This window comes from Leptonotus elevatus, chromosome 20 (assembly GCF_054856555.1).
Source record: "Leptonotus elevatus isolate MCC_2025b chromosome 20, RoL_Lele_1.0, whole genome shotgun sequence".
Lineage (NCBI taxonomy): Eukaryota > Metazoa > Chordata > Actinopteri > Syngnathiformes > Syngnathidae > Leptonotus > Leptonotus elevatus.
In genome coordinates, this window is record NC_141258.1 from 3,133,589 (window position 1) to 3,147,014 (window position 13,426).

Here is a 13,426-nt window from a genome sequence, read left to right on the forward strand (position 1 = left end):
CTCTTATGTTTGAGTGGTAATGCGGTCTACATTTTGACAGTTTGTCAATGTCAAAATCCAAATTTTGTCATCATTTCTTTGTCAGTTTATAGCTTTTAGATTAGTAGTAAAAAGTTGCCAATATTTTGGAGTTGCGGAGACTCAGGAGTGCAATGTAAAGAATGTTTATTTGTGTTATTGATTATGAGAATGAAGCTGTATCTACATTTTGATGAAAGATTGTAACTGCTTTAGGGCACTTGGAAGTGAAATGATGTGATAACAATACTTTCTTTTGCTTTAATAACTTTCAAAAGTCCAGCATTTATTATACAGGGTGTGCTAAAAATAGGTACACTTTTTGAGTTGACTTATTTATGGGTTACCAAGATGGAGATTCAAGTTTACTCATTCAGTTGCGTTTCCTTGCCCTTTAAAAGTCTAATCGGCACCGTCCGGTCTCACATCTGACATTTGTGGCGGTTTTCACGCAGGTTCGCTGCACGCCCGCCGGTCGGCAGGCTGCCACGTTTTGCAAGCGCCACACAAGACGCGATCAGGAGGGTTAACGCGGGGGCTGCTTGTTCTCAGGGCCTTTTGGCGGCGGCGTCCTTTGTCTGGCTCAATGTGATGCCGACATTGGACAGCAGCAGCGCAGCCTTTGATGCGGCGGCCACACTCAAAATGAATACGTATAGTCGTAAAATCTGATTGGCTGACTGTGTCGTCCACGCGCTCGAGGGTCGCATTTGATTTGGAAAATGGTTAATAAGCAAATAAGTGTTTCAATGTAAATGAATGTCGATTTTTAATGTAAATGGCAAAAAATGATTATAAAATATTTACAAAAACACCAAAAAACGACATGTATTTTTTTACTTTACTAATATATTATTTACAATAAATCAATTAACCAACAATGAGTAGAAAAAAACATTTTAATTGACACATTTTAGACAAAAAAAATCTAAATGAATGCATCAAATGTTACTTAATTCTTGTTTATTTTATGTGAATTTTTTTGTTGCTTTTTTTTTTATTTAACCAATTTTAGTTAACCAATTTAAAGAAAAAAACATACAACAAATATTAATGAATAACAACGACACGAAAATATGCTGGCACCAGATTTAGCAGGAAGATAGTTTCCACCTGTATAAAATCTTAAAACAGAAATATAAAACCCCAACAAATAAGATGATATTGTATTAGTGGTTAGGAGTAAGTTTCACCAAAAAGAGGAAACACCCTCATTTTGACGCTTCTAATGTCTTTTTTCTCTTCTATTGGCAAATGATTCATCTTAAATTAAGTAATATATTGTTCGTTTTATTTAAGCCAGTGTTCTGTATACTGTTTTCGGATTTAAATATATTATCTTGAGTGGGTTCGCTAAAAATATCCAGTGTGCCAAAATCTGGCCCCCAGGCCACGAGTTTGTCACCAATGTCGGAACACTGCCATCTGCTGGCGTCTTCCCGTTCATCTGTATTCTTTGCATCCTATCTTCCCTCCCCCTCCCCTTTGCTTCTCAAACGCCAATATTTCAGGACGGACGGCGGAAGGGAACGAGGGAGGGGGAGCGGAATGAGGGAGGACACGCTGGTAACCATGGCAACTTGTGCAGCTTGTCAAAGTGTCGCCATTGTCGCTGTTGGTTAGCTCCCTCAGTATGTCCCCCCCCCTTCGCTCGTTCTCCCCCTCGTCTCGTTCGTCGTGCGTCAACCTGCCAGGCCCGCTCGCTAATTTGTCTCCGTGTAGCTCGTTTTGCTAATTGATGGTCCTAATTGGCTGCAAGAAACGCTCCTCCGCCCCCTTCTTTCCTCGGCGACCGCTCCCCTGTGTGTGCGCTCTTCTTCCTGTGCAAGGTCACACCAGCCACCACCATGAATGGAACCGCATACAGTAATCTTAGGGACCAAGCACAGCTAGTAGGGAGCAAAAATAATAATAATAATAATTAATTGAGGCCCGACCCAAAATTTTTTACCATTACATGTGTCCAAACTATGATCACTGACATAATTTCAAACTCATTTTACAGAATTACCCTTAAAATAAAGGGCTTACAAAATAGTAATTTGTCATATGCTAGCTTGATGCTAACACGCAATGCAAAAGGCCATAGACGTGTTATGATAACCCTTTCAGCAACAGATATTTGAACTCAAACTGCAAAGCAACACATGTAACCGACAATATAGCAATACTCACAGGTATGTGTTCTTTATCCTCTGCAAAGAAAATTCTCTTTGCGTGACTCCACCCTCTTAACTGGTTTGAACTGGTTTCCGCAAAGGGTGCAGACGATAGCAAAGTGTAGATCCGAGAGCGTCAGCAAAATTTAAAGGTCGCGGCGATAAACAAGTCGCAACTTCCTTGAACCAAATGTACTACTTTCCTATTTAGACAAGGCTTTGGTGCCATCTTGTGGCACTTTATGGCTTTACAGAAAAAGTTTCCCGCCATTAACAAGAGACATTTGCGCTTGCTCGGCATAAACGCGACCAGATGCTTGTGCGTCTGGCGATGCGCCGACATACGGACGCTGACAATCGTCGCAGGCCTCCCCGCTCCCTCTTTTAGTCAAACCGGCAGCCACATCACGTTGCCGTCCCTCTCGTCTCAATGGCGAGCCGGCTGCCTGACTGAGAGCCAGCCGCGAGGCGTTCGGGTTCTCACTGTCTCTTTTCATGTCCGCCGTGTGTTTGTTTTTGGACACTTGGGAGCTGCAGAAATATGCTGACATCTTAGCAGCCTTTAAGTTGCTAGCAAACAAACATTTGGTGACACATCCTGCAAGATTTGGAACAATAGTTGGCCTTGAGTAAGCGTCAAATATTTTCAACAGTCTGTACAACATTTGTTTCATTGTTTTTTTTTTTTCTTAACCATGAGTTTTTTTTTTAAGATATGCTAAGCAATTGCTAGAAGCTAGTAATTAATATAAATGCTAAAAGCATTAGAAGTTGCAACAACGAGGCACTCTAAAGTGGCCCAGAGTGCCTGTTTACATATAGTAGCTGTCAAGTTTTTTGTTGGTTAACACCCTCCTCCCTATTCCGCCTTTCTCTGCATCACATGCAAGCACTCACAGCAGACAATGAGGCACTAAATCTGTCACGCAGTGGCATGCATAAAGGGGTGTTGCGGGGGCACTGGCCCCCAGGCATCCAAATCTGAATGATGTGCCCCAATGTAAAACGTGTTCACAACAGTAACTTTTGTGAAATAGTCCTCAAAATAGATGATTAAATTGTGAAATATAAATTGGAAAAATGCAAAAGTACAAATGAGTGTCATATAATAAAAAATAAACGGAAATGAGAACAGAGCGGGAGTGGGGGGAAGGTCACCCCTTGACCTCAGGGAACCTTTTTTTTTTTCAGAAGAAAATAGAATTACAATCAGGTGTAATTGCACATCCACTGCAGTAGGTGTCAGTGGCGCCCTCATTATCAGATAGTGCAGATGAAATGTTAGCACCTCTGTCGAGGTGTACTTAACAATTTCATAGACAAATGACACAATAGTCGCGGCGGAGAGTTGAGTATGTGAATGTGTGAAATATTTTCTTCTTCCTGGGGGGGGGGTTGTAATAAAATCATTACAAGCGACCGTTGATAAGGAGCGGAAATTTGGTTGCTCCTCTTTCAAATCAGTTGATTTTTTTATGTTCATATTGGGGTTACAATCAGTAACCGGATGCCGTCATCCTTGCGCACACAATTTCCACAGCAACGCAATCACATTGGGAGAAAATATGGCAACGGGGAGCATTTGTATCCAGTATCTGTTCATTGTCTGAGTTACTTTAGTTGCGTGTTTAGTGTTATGAATACAAATCAACTTATTACCAGCAAGCAGCTGCGTGAAAATAGCCGCCTTTTAGACGAGTCCATTACTCGCTGCCACTAGTGCGGCGCTCTCTGGTGAATAAACACTTCCTGGAAAATATGAATACATTACGGAGACTGCCTATTATACGGAAAAGAAGAAATGGTATAATGGGTTACCAGGCAACAGCTGTCGTGTTTTAGTGCCAGCGTAAAGCATTAAAGTCGTGAGTGCAAAGCTTGAACGAGCTAAATGCTAATGTGTCTTCTCGCTTGCTTATTCGCTTGATTAGATATGACGTGAAAGAATACAGTGGCGGCTTGAAATAGTTCGCCAGTAAAATGAATGGAAATGCAATTAACACCTGGAAATAAAAAGCACATTTTGTGTGTTGTTTAATAAGAAAAAATAGCACAATTTCTTGTTTTAAAGCACACGGTAAAGACAGTTAAAAGCAATGTAAATAATTTGACATTGTGCTGCTCCTTCTGGCGTACACGTCTTGGCCATCAGAGGGCAGCATAATATATGGCCTTAACTCATTCACTGCCATTGACGGCTATTTCTATTAGTTTAACATTTTTTTCCACTTTTGTTAACAAGATTATAAAAATGTTGAACTTTTTTTGTGATATTTAGAACAGATATAAAATCGTGAGTTAACTAGTGAAGTCATGCGATTTATTACGATGACAAATTTTAATCGCCTGACACCCCTAATCTTTAATCTTTTTTAAATCTTTCTTTAAGAAGAAAAGATTATAAAAAATTAGGGGCGTCAGGTGATAATTTTTTAAAATTGTAATTAATCGCCTGACTTCACTAGTTAACTCACAATTTAAAAAAATATATTATTAAAAATTAGGGGCGTCAGGTGATAAAAAATGTTCATTGTAATTATTTGCATGATTTCACTAGTTAACTCACGACAAAAAAAAAAGATTATTAAAAATTAGGGGCATCAGGTGATTAAAATGTTTTATTGTAATTAATCGCATGACTTTACTAGTTAACTCACGATTAATAACAAATTTTATATCTGTTCTAAATGTGCAATACATTTTTTTCTAGGTTTTCATACTCTTGTTAACAAATGTGGATTTTTTTTTTAATTAATTAGTTAAAATGAATTTTTGACGTCTATAGGCGTCAATGGCAGTGAATGAGTTAATATACACGGTCACAGCTACAAATATCCGGGATCATAAATACTATTCATTATTGCTTGTTAGCATTATGCTAAACAAAATTAAATAATAAAGTCTCATCTCAGCCACATTTAAAATGCAGCATCTCCTGCGTTGGTCAAATTTGCTAGCGAGCAGCGTCCGAATGCAGAGACGCTTTAGTCAAAAAGTGTTCCAAGGCGTTGTGGTGACGGGAGCGAACAAGCGCCGCACCTCCACTGACTTCACCCTGACGCAACGTCTGAAAACCCGCTCGTCCTCAGGCCAACGTCAGGCTGACGACGTGAAACCGTAATGAGAAGCTCGCGCAAAAAAAAAAAAAAGGAGACGCTTCCTTACCGAGCGTGCCGGTTCGGCCTCAGGCATTTTTTCCGCACACGTTTGGTTACAAATTAACGCTCCATTCAAGACTGAAAAGGAAAAGGTGTTCGGTTTAGGTGAGAAAAATAGAAAAGAGAAAGAAAGACTGAAAAGGAAATAAAGTCTCTGCTCGATATTACGGGTCCATTTGGACCTTTTTCTTCAATTATTAACTTATTGGTGTCACATATCAAAATGAGCAACATGTAAAGTTTAACAACAGATTTTTACAACAGAGTAGAATTTACAGATAAAAAAACAAAAACAAAAAAAATTATATGCACACCCTACCTTTGAGACCATTTTTAAAGCGGGGGCGCTATTTTCCACAAGCACACTCGTAGCCTCTTTTATGGCACTCGCCCACTTAAATCAATTACTCGGAGGGCACACAGGCATCAGGAGTTAAATAACCCGCCGAGCCGCCGGTCTCACGGAGTGAGTGGTGATTATGGAAACCGCGCAGACCATATAATTCTGCACATTTTTAAAATTGTCAAATACAACTTGACCCCAGTCTCCACAAATAAATGCATTATTATTAAATGTGTTTCTTACTGCTGGATTTTGACGTGGGCGTGTCTGCTGCGTTGCAACAGGAAGGGGCGGTCGTTAATTGTGCGTTAAAAAAAAAACGTGTGGAATTTTAAATTAACTCAAAATTAATGCACTAATTATGACACCCATAATAAATAAATACACGCACAATCTAGTGATTTGGGCGTAAGAGATGTGATAGCAACATGCAGCGATAGTGTTGCATTTGTGCCTTTGAGGGGCGTGGCCATGTAAGTGATGTCATGTTTTGTTTGGTTATGGTTTCGTGTGAGTGTCTGGGCGTCAGTTGTGGCTTACAGCAGCTCCCTGCGTGTGTTGTCGTTTTTTTGGTCCCGCTCAACTGGACGACTGTTCACTTGTTCAGTAAAAAGTGTCTAATGGTGGCTGTGCTTTTTTTTTTCTCCAGCTGGATCCAGACAACACCGGTTTCATCGCAGTGGAGAACTTCACCAGCCTGGTGGAGCACCATGAGCTGCAGCTGGACCCGTCCAAACTGGACATGCTGTTAGCGCTGGTCCAGAGCAATGAGGACGGCCAAGTGTGTTACCAGGAGCTCATCGAGCTGGTGAGTGGAGATGGTGGATTTTTTTGTTTGTTTGTTTTTGTCCAATCAGATTGCAGCGTCTGTGTTGCCATGGCCATGTCATCTTTCCAGGGTCTTCAGATTTCAGTAGTGTCGGAGGATGTAACGATATTAGCAACGGGGCCGATTTCAAATCATTTCAATGGGGAAATATGAAACAAAAAGACTTTTAGTATTTATAATTTTTCCCGTTAACATTAATGCGAAGCTGTATCTTATTTGGCGCTTATTGAAATGCCGCTGCCACTCTCGGCTTGACATTGCAGGCGATGCGCGAGGTCGCGAGTGCCGTGACATTTCCGAGCAGGTAATCAGCAAACATCCGACAGAGTCCGTCTGCGTGGCCTTCTGCCCGCCGTCCGTCCGTCCGTCCCTCCGTCCTTCCTGTATTCATGCCTCGTCCCGCTTCTCTGCCGCCATCGGTCACTTTTCCGACACTTTTACAAGTACCGCTCCCTAATTTGTGACAAACGATGCTCTTTTATTAGAGCCGCCGTCTTTATTGATGGCTCGTTTCGACGAGGACTTTGCGCATCGTTAAAAGTCACACGTTTGTGTCTGTGGGACGTCCGCATTATATTACAATACAGTACATGGATTTTTTTCCCATAAGTGGTCAGTTAATTTTGTGTAAATAGTCAAATAGAACAGTGTTGTAATTAGGGGTGTCAAAGTTTTGAGTAATTAAAGTTCCTTAACGCCACTAGTTTATTTTTTTTAATGCGTGATTAATAACCGTGATGAAGGAAGAGACTCTAATCTTTCTTTTGATAGGTTTTTATAGCAATAGAACACAATATTCTGCGGGCCTTGCAAAATCAGTCAAAATCCAGTAAAACAGCCAGGAGCGAAGGGGGTTGCTTCAGTGAAAATGGCTGCGAGTGAATGTGTTAATCCTGAGTTAACTATTGAAGTCATGCGACTAACTCATTCACTGACTGACTGCCATTGACGACTATAGACGTCAAAAATTCATGCAAACTATTTCTATTAGTTGAACATATTTTTCATTTCATTTTTTATGAAAACCTAGAAAAATAATTTTGGGGAAAATTTATAACAGATATAAAATTTGTGATTAATCGTGAGTCAACTTTTGAAGTCATGCGATTAATTACGTCTGACGCCCTTTTTTTTTAAAAAATTAGGAGCGTCAGGCGATAACAAATTTTAATTCTCACTAATCGCATGACTTCACTAGTTAACTCACGATTAATCACAAATTTTATATCTGTTCTAAATTTACAATAAAAAAAAGTCTAGGTTTTCATACACTTGTTAGCAAAAGGGAATTTCTTTTTTAAACTAATAGAAATAGTTTAAATGAATTTTTGACGTCTATAGCCGTCAATGGCAGTGAATGAGTTAATTCCGATTAAAAAAGGTCATCGCCTGACACCCTTAGTTGTAATAGAAATGTTCGATTTGCCTGGTGTATGTCATTTTGTAGACTTTTCATATCAATAACAGACCTCACACATATGAAAGCATTTTGTATTTGTAATTCAAAAATGAAAACAAAATGAGTCATTCGTGTCCATGCGCTGGCATTCATTCACAGCCAGACTTTCGTATCTGCTTATTATGTAACATTTGTTTCTAAATATTGTACTTGCATATTTGCTCCCATCAGGAGAGCCAATCAGAGGAGCACTTAAATAATAAGCACTCACAGGTTGTGCTTTCAACCGAGCGAGACTTTTGTCGCATTCCCAGAAGCGTTCAAACGGAATGAAGCGCTCAAAATGAGCAGCGGTTCATCCTCTGATATATTTTTTGGCATATTTAGCGCACCGGCAAATATCGTATAGCATCTCTTAATTCCATTCTCGACACGTTTTGATAGCAATCCGCACTTGGCTACCCACTACAAATGGTGCACTTTTGTGCTTGGGAATGATTAAACCATGAAAGGCGATCATGTGACCACGAGTTCGGGAGGAGGAGGAGGGGGGGGGGGGTAAGGTGGGCTCTCGTTTTAAAAGGATTTGGGCAAGAAAGAGCGTGAGTATCTGGGTCAGGGTGGAATGAGCGAGCACTTGGCTGGGATGGTTTCAACTCTCCATGTGAGCACTGGGGGAAAGTAACTAAGTACAAATACCTTGTTAGGGGAAGGGGAAGTATGGAAAAGTCAACCCCCCCAAAATACATTCTTGACAATAATATGTTCTATGCACCCCCACTAGTCTAAATATGTTGTTCTGGTTCATATTTTGTTTGTGGGGCGGCCATTTTGCCACTTGCTGTCGACTGAAGATGACATCACAGTTGCTCAGGGCTCAGGTGACGAACGAGCAATCACAGCTCAAAAATTCCAAACCTCACATGTATGTTTATAGTCATGACCTAAAGGTATCTCTATGACAATATTGGGTTATAAATAGAGCACCACTTCGCCATTGGGCAAAATCTTTAAAAAAAAAATTTTTTTTACCCCACATACGTTATTTTGTACAAAATTTGTATACGCTTTGTAAGTGTGATAATTAAGTAATTTATGAATATTTTTATACTTTCTACCACTCAAAATGTTCAGTGACATCAGACCTATTGCAATTTATTCATTCATTCATTTATTTTATTTATTTATTTTTGACGCCCTCTTAGGAAAATAAAAGCAATATTGTGCTATGAGTACAACTAACGACAAACTTTCAAAAAAAATGACAATCGGGGCAACTCATTGCCCAAAAATAAAAAAGGACGCAGCATTTTGAGGGTCTTAACATTGACCAAAACTCATTGAGCTTTGCACACTCAGCTGTGGTTGGTCGTTGCCTGAGCCCTGAGCAACTGTGATGTCATCTTCGGTCGACAGCAAGTGGCAAAATGGCCGCCCCCTGAGATGGATAAAAACGGCTGGATTTTGTTTCGTAACTCAAATTCCACAAATTAATCAGAATGTCATGTTTAGACTAGTAAGGTCACATATAACATATTACTGTCAAGAAATGTTTATGGTTGACTTCCACTTTAAGTATTTATTTTTCTGACATTAAATTTTTCCTCTGGTAGTTTGTGACCACTAATTTTAAGAAAATGTAACTCCACCCTATAGGAAAGTTCACTTGCTTGATGCTAAGATACACACATACATTCTTTATCCTCTGCAAAGAGTGACAAATAAAACTGACGCCGTCTCCGTGTATGGTATGTCTGTATGATACTGCCCCCAGGTGGCCAAGACGAGGAGGCCACCTCTGCGAATGAGTCACAAACGTGCGATACTAGGATTAGCCAGCGCGACATTGAGTCACTTTGTAATCTGTGTCAGCGAAAACTCGGCCTCACCTGGAATTATTATTATTTTTACATAAATGTGAGCAGAATCAGGGCGACTGGCTTCCGTGGCATTTAAAAATATTGTTGGGGCTGTTATGGTTATTGCTAATTAGTATTGAGCTGGGAGGTATTGACCGTGCGCTGTGGCTAATTAATCCATCAAGGACAATCGACTCCGGCTGAGAGCAGCATGTGCGATAGACAACATGCAGCGACCGTGAGGGAGGGGAAAAAAGCCCCCTCGCTCTTTAACACACACACGTATGCAAGTATGCGCGCACACCTGCTGCTCGCCATTTAGCCCGTTCAGCTGTCCCTTAAGGCTGTTGCTATCTTTGTGCTTCCAGCCTCAGCATCCATTCCAAAGGAACTTTCCAAGATTTCCCCATTTTCAGAGGTGGCAAATCCATGTCCAGAAAGTAACAATCCTGCCGCAGTTTAGCTTTAGTCCCAAGTGTTAGCTGGCTCTCTAGCTAGCTCTCTAGCTAGCTCCCACGGTTGTCTTCTAGCTAGCTAGTGTTAGAGTAGACAATATTAAGTATTGTACTCTTTGCGTGTTCAATTAACTGAATGGTGAGATCCTGGTGAAGAAGTCCCTTTGCAAAGGTATTTATTAATTACCAGAAGCTTCTGAGGACAAAAGGCTGATGACACTGAAGCCGTGTTCTATCAGGTTGTCTGTCTCTCCAACCTGGTACATCAATACTTATTCAGAATAGTGGGAGACTAGAAGTCTCCTCCCATCAGCCCACAACACAGTATAAACAAGAAAATCCCTCTCTCCTCCCTTCTGCAAGTTCAGCAAGTTCCCATAGCTATAAATCAGATTAGAGAAAAACAATCACACATCAGCCCGTCTCCTTCGGAAGAGACAGATACCAGACACATACACTCCCTTATTTTCTCAGGAGTGTGAGACACATAAAAATGCTATTCATTTAGCCATACTGAGTTAACTAAATCTAAAACGGCTAAAATATAATTTAAAACTGAAAAACAATGTTAATAACTTAACACTAGCATCAGGTGCTGAAGCCAACTGTGGCAGGGTTTTTACTTTCTTGACCTGGATTTGCCATCTGCCCATTTTCAATATTTTAAGTTTATTTACCATGTACAGAAAACATTCCGTTTGTGCTAGCGAATAGCTTAGTAGCCAATTGTCCTCGTTGTTCTCTTCATGTGTTCATTTCGTACATGATGTCATGTCTAATTCAATTCACGGCTGCTCCCATGTTCGTTGTCGCATGTAATGACTTTAAAAAGGGTCTCAATGTCCACTTAACGTGCGTGAAGCTGCGTCACCACGGTAACACATTCATACTGTACTCATTTGAACTCTGCAAGCCCTGTCTGGAAATATTTAACATTGGTGTCAAGGAAGTATATGTTGAAGTGATGCTACTTGATTGAGGTGCTATGAAGCCTGGGTTGGTTGTGGAAGTTACGTTTTTTTAAAGTAAAACTGTGCCAGCTGCTTTCATTTTGTGCAGCTCATTCCTGTCAAAATCTTTCCCCTGTGAGTTTTGCGCATTAGCGTTTATGGATGCGAGCTGTATTGATTCAGAAATTGTGCCCACCCACGCGTGACCGAAGCAGAAGCAGAAGCACCTGATTATGGATTGACAAAAGTTGGACTTGTTTCAACTTAGCATCATTCAGAGCAAGGTTGAAAAATCCTGGCGCGCGCAGTTTGAAAATACGTTGGTTTTTTTTTTGCGCTTTGTCGCGGTGAGCGTCGTATGCCGCTTGTCAGATCTTATCACCGCACACAAAGTTTGATTTGGGGATAATTGCTTCGTTGGCGTTTTCCCTCCAGGGAGCGCGATTGTTTTAGCGACAATGCTTGAACTTGGGACTTTCAGGTGAATCTTACCTCTGCTGTGTGAAAGGGAAAAACAGCTTTTAGCTTTAAAGAAGACAAAATGTGGGACAGGGAGTTATTTTTTATTTTATTTTTTTAAATCAGTAACACTGTGATGGATTTCTTTTCCCCAACTTTTCTCTGCTGGCATTTTTTTTCTTTGTACTGTGATTAATGGCACTGTGAGCAAACAGAACAGTTGATCTCAGCAGGCAGCATTTTTATATGTTTTTTTTATTTTTTGAAAATATCTCACCCATTTTGAGATCTCGATTATTGTCCTAACTTTTTTTTCCCCACTGTTAGGACAAATACAGAAAAATGGAAGGTAGAGCGAGCCCCTTTCCACCTTGTTTTAGGAAACATGCTCAAACCAATTGAACAGTGGATACATTATTTTTAAAAATACTATAGACTAAAAGATGTACATCTCAGCGTGTTATGCTCAATTTCTAAAAAGAAATGTGTGATATGTTGTTAAATTTTCATTTTGAATGTTCAAATTTTCAACTATTTGGTCTTTACATTTTTTATTAGAATTTGTTGCAGGCCCTTAAAAAACATGCAGCAGGCCAGAAATGGCCCTCGGCCTAGACTTTGGACACCACTGATTTAGAACATACGTGCAATGACTTGTACACGTTTGAAAAAAAAAAATTATGTAAAAAATGTATACAACGCTTTAAACATTACACATGGCTCTGCTGTCTTAACGGGGTTCCACAGGGGTCAAGTTTAGGGCCCCTTGCTCTTCTCTTTGTATTTACCCGCCCCTGGGTTCCATCTTAAGAAAATATGGATTTTTTTTTTTAATTTCTATGCTGATGATAGAAGGCTCTGCTCTTGTTTTAGTGTCTTATTTGTTTATTATGTTTTTAACATTGTTACTGTTCTATTGTTTTGAAATTGTCACGTTCAATTGTCTTATGTTTTATGTATGATTTGTTTCAGCTGCAATCTTCTTCTTTTCTTTTTTTACATTTATATAAAGTAATTTAATTCATATTTTTTCCATTGTTTGTAATTTTTATTTTTATTATTTTTGTATCCTAGATGAGCAGCAAGCGCTCCAGCAGTTTCCGACGGGCCATCGCCAATGGCCGCCGCACGCTGCAAAGGGAGATCCTGCTGGACGAGACGGGCCTGGGCCTCTACAAGCGCTTTGTCCGCTACGTGGCCTACGAGATCCTGCCCTGCGAGACGGACCGGCGCTGGTACTTCCACCAGAACCGCCTGTGCCCGCCGCCGGTCTTCATCGCCGTCATCACCATCGTCCAGGTGAGAAGAAGTCAGATAAAAGTAGACAGATACCTGAAAATCTCCTCAAGTAGACTCCCCACAACTGGAACGGGTTCATGTTCAGGTTATTCAGACCCAGTGAAGAGATTTTCTGCCTTTGACTGTGTGATTTTCCACTGAACTGCATATGCAGCGCTTTGAACCCATTTCAGAGTCAGGAGCTGAAAGCCTCACTCGTAATTTTTTTTTTTTCTTCTCCTCCCCCCCCCAGCTGATTTAAACCAGGTCATCAAGCACCCGGGCCACTACAGAAGCTTTAATTGACCTGTTCTACTCCTGTAGAAACCACCATATGCAAACATTGCAAAAATAAGACTTTTTTTTTTTTTTTTTTTTTTTAACTCTCGTAATCACCATTTGAGCAAAGAAAGCACCAGTGCTGTGATAATGAAGCTGAATGGTCTGTGATGACAATGCAATAACAGTTCACGCAGACAATGAGTCATTCTTCTAAGAATAGGAATTGGCGGAACTAAA

General features: G+C 40.3%; 1 protein-coding gene across 5 annotated transcripts in view; it reads left to right on the forward strand.

Annotated features, from left to right (window-relative positions):
* Positions 1 to 13,426, forward strand: part of rhbdl1 (rhomboid, veinlet-like 1 (Drosophila)) — a 45,955-nt gene that overhangs the window by 11,679 nt on the left and 20,850 nt on the right. For all 5 annotated transcript variants that reach the window (XM_086063830.1, XM_086063832.1, XM_086063829.1 and 2 more), the window contains 2 exons: positions 6,328 to 6,486; positions 12,704 to 12,928. In XM_086063830.1, the coding sequence (XP_085919956.1) occupies positions 6,328 to 6,486; positions 12,704 to 12,928 (384 nt within the window). The remainder of the gene's footprint in view (positions 1 to 6,327; positions 6,487 to 12,703; positions 12,929 to 13,426) is intronic.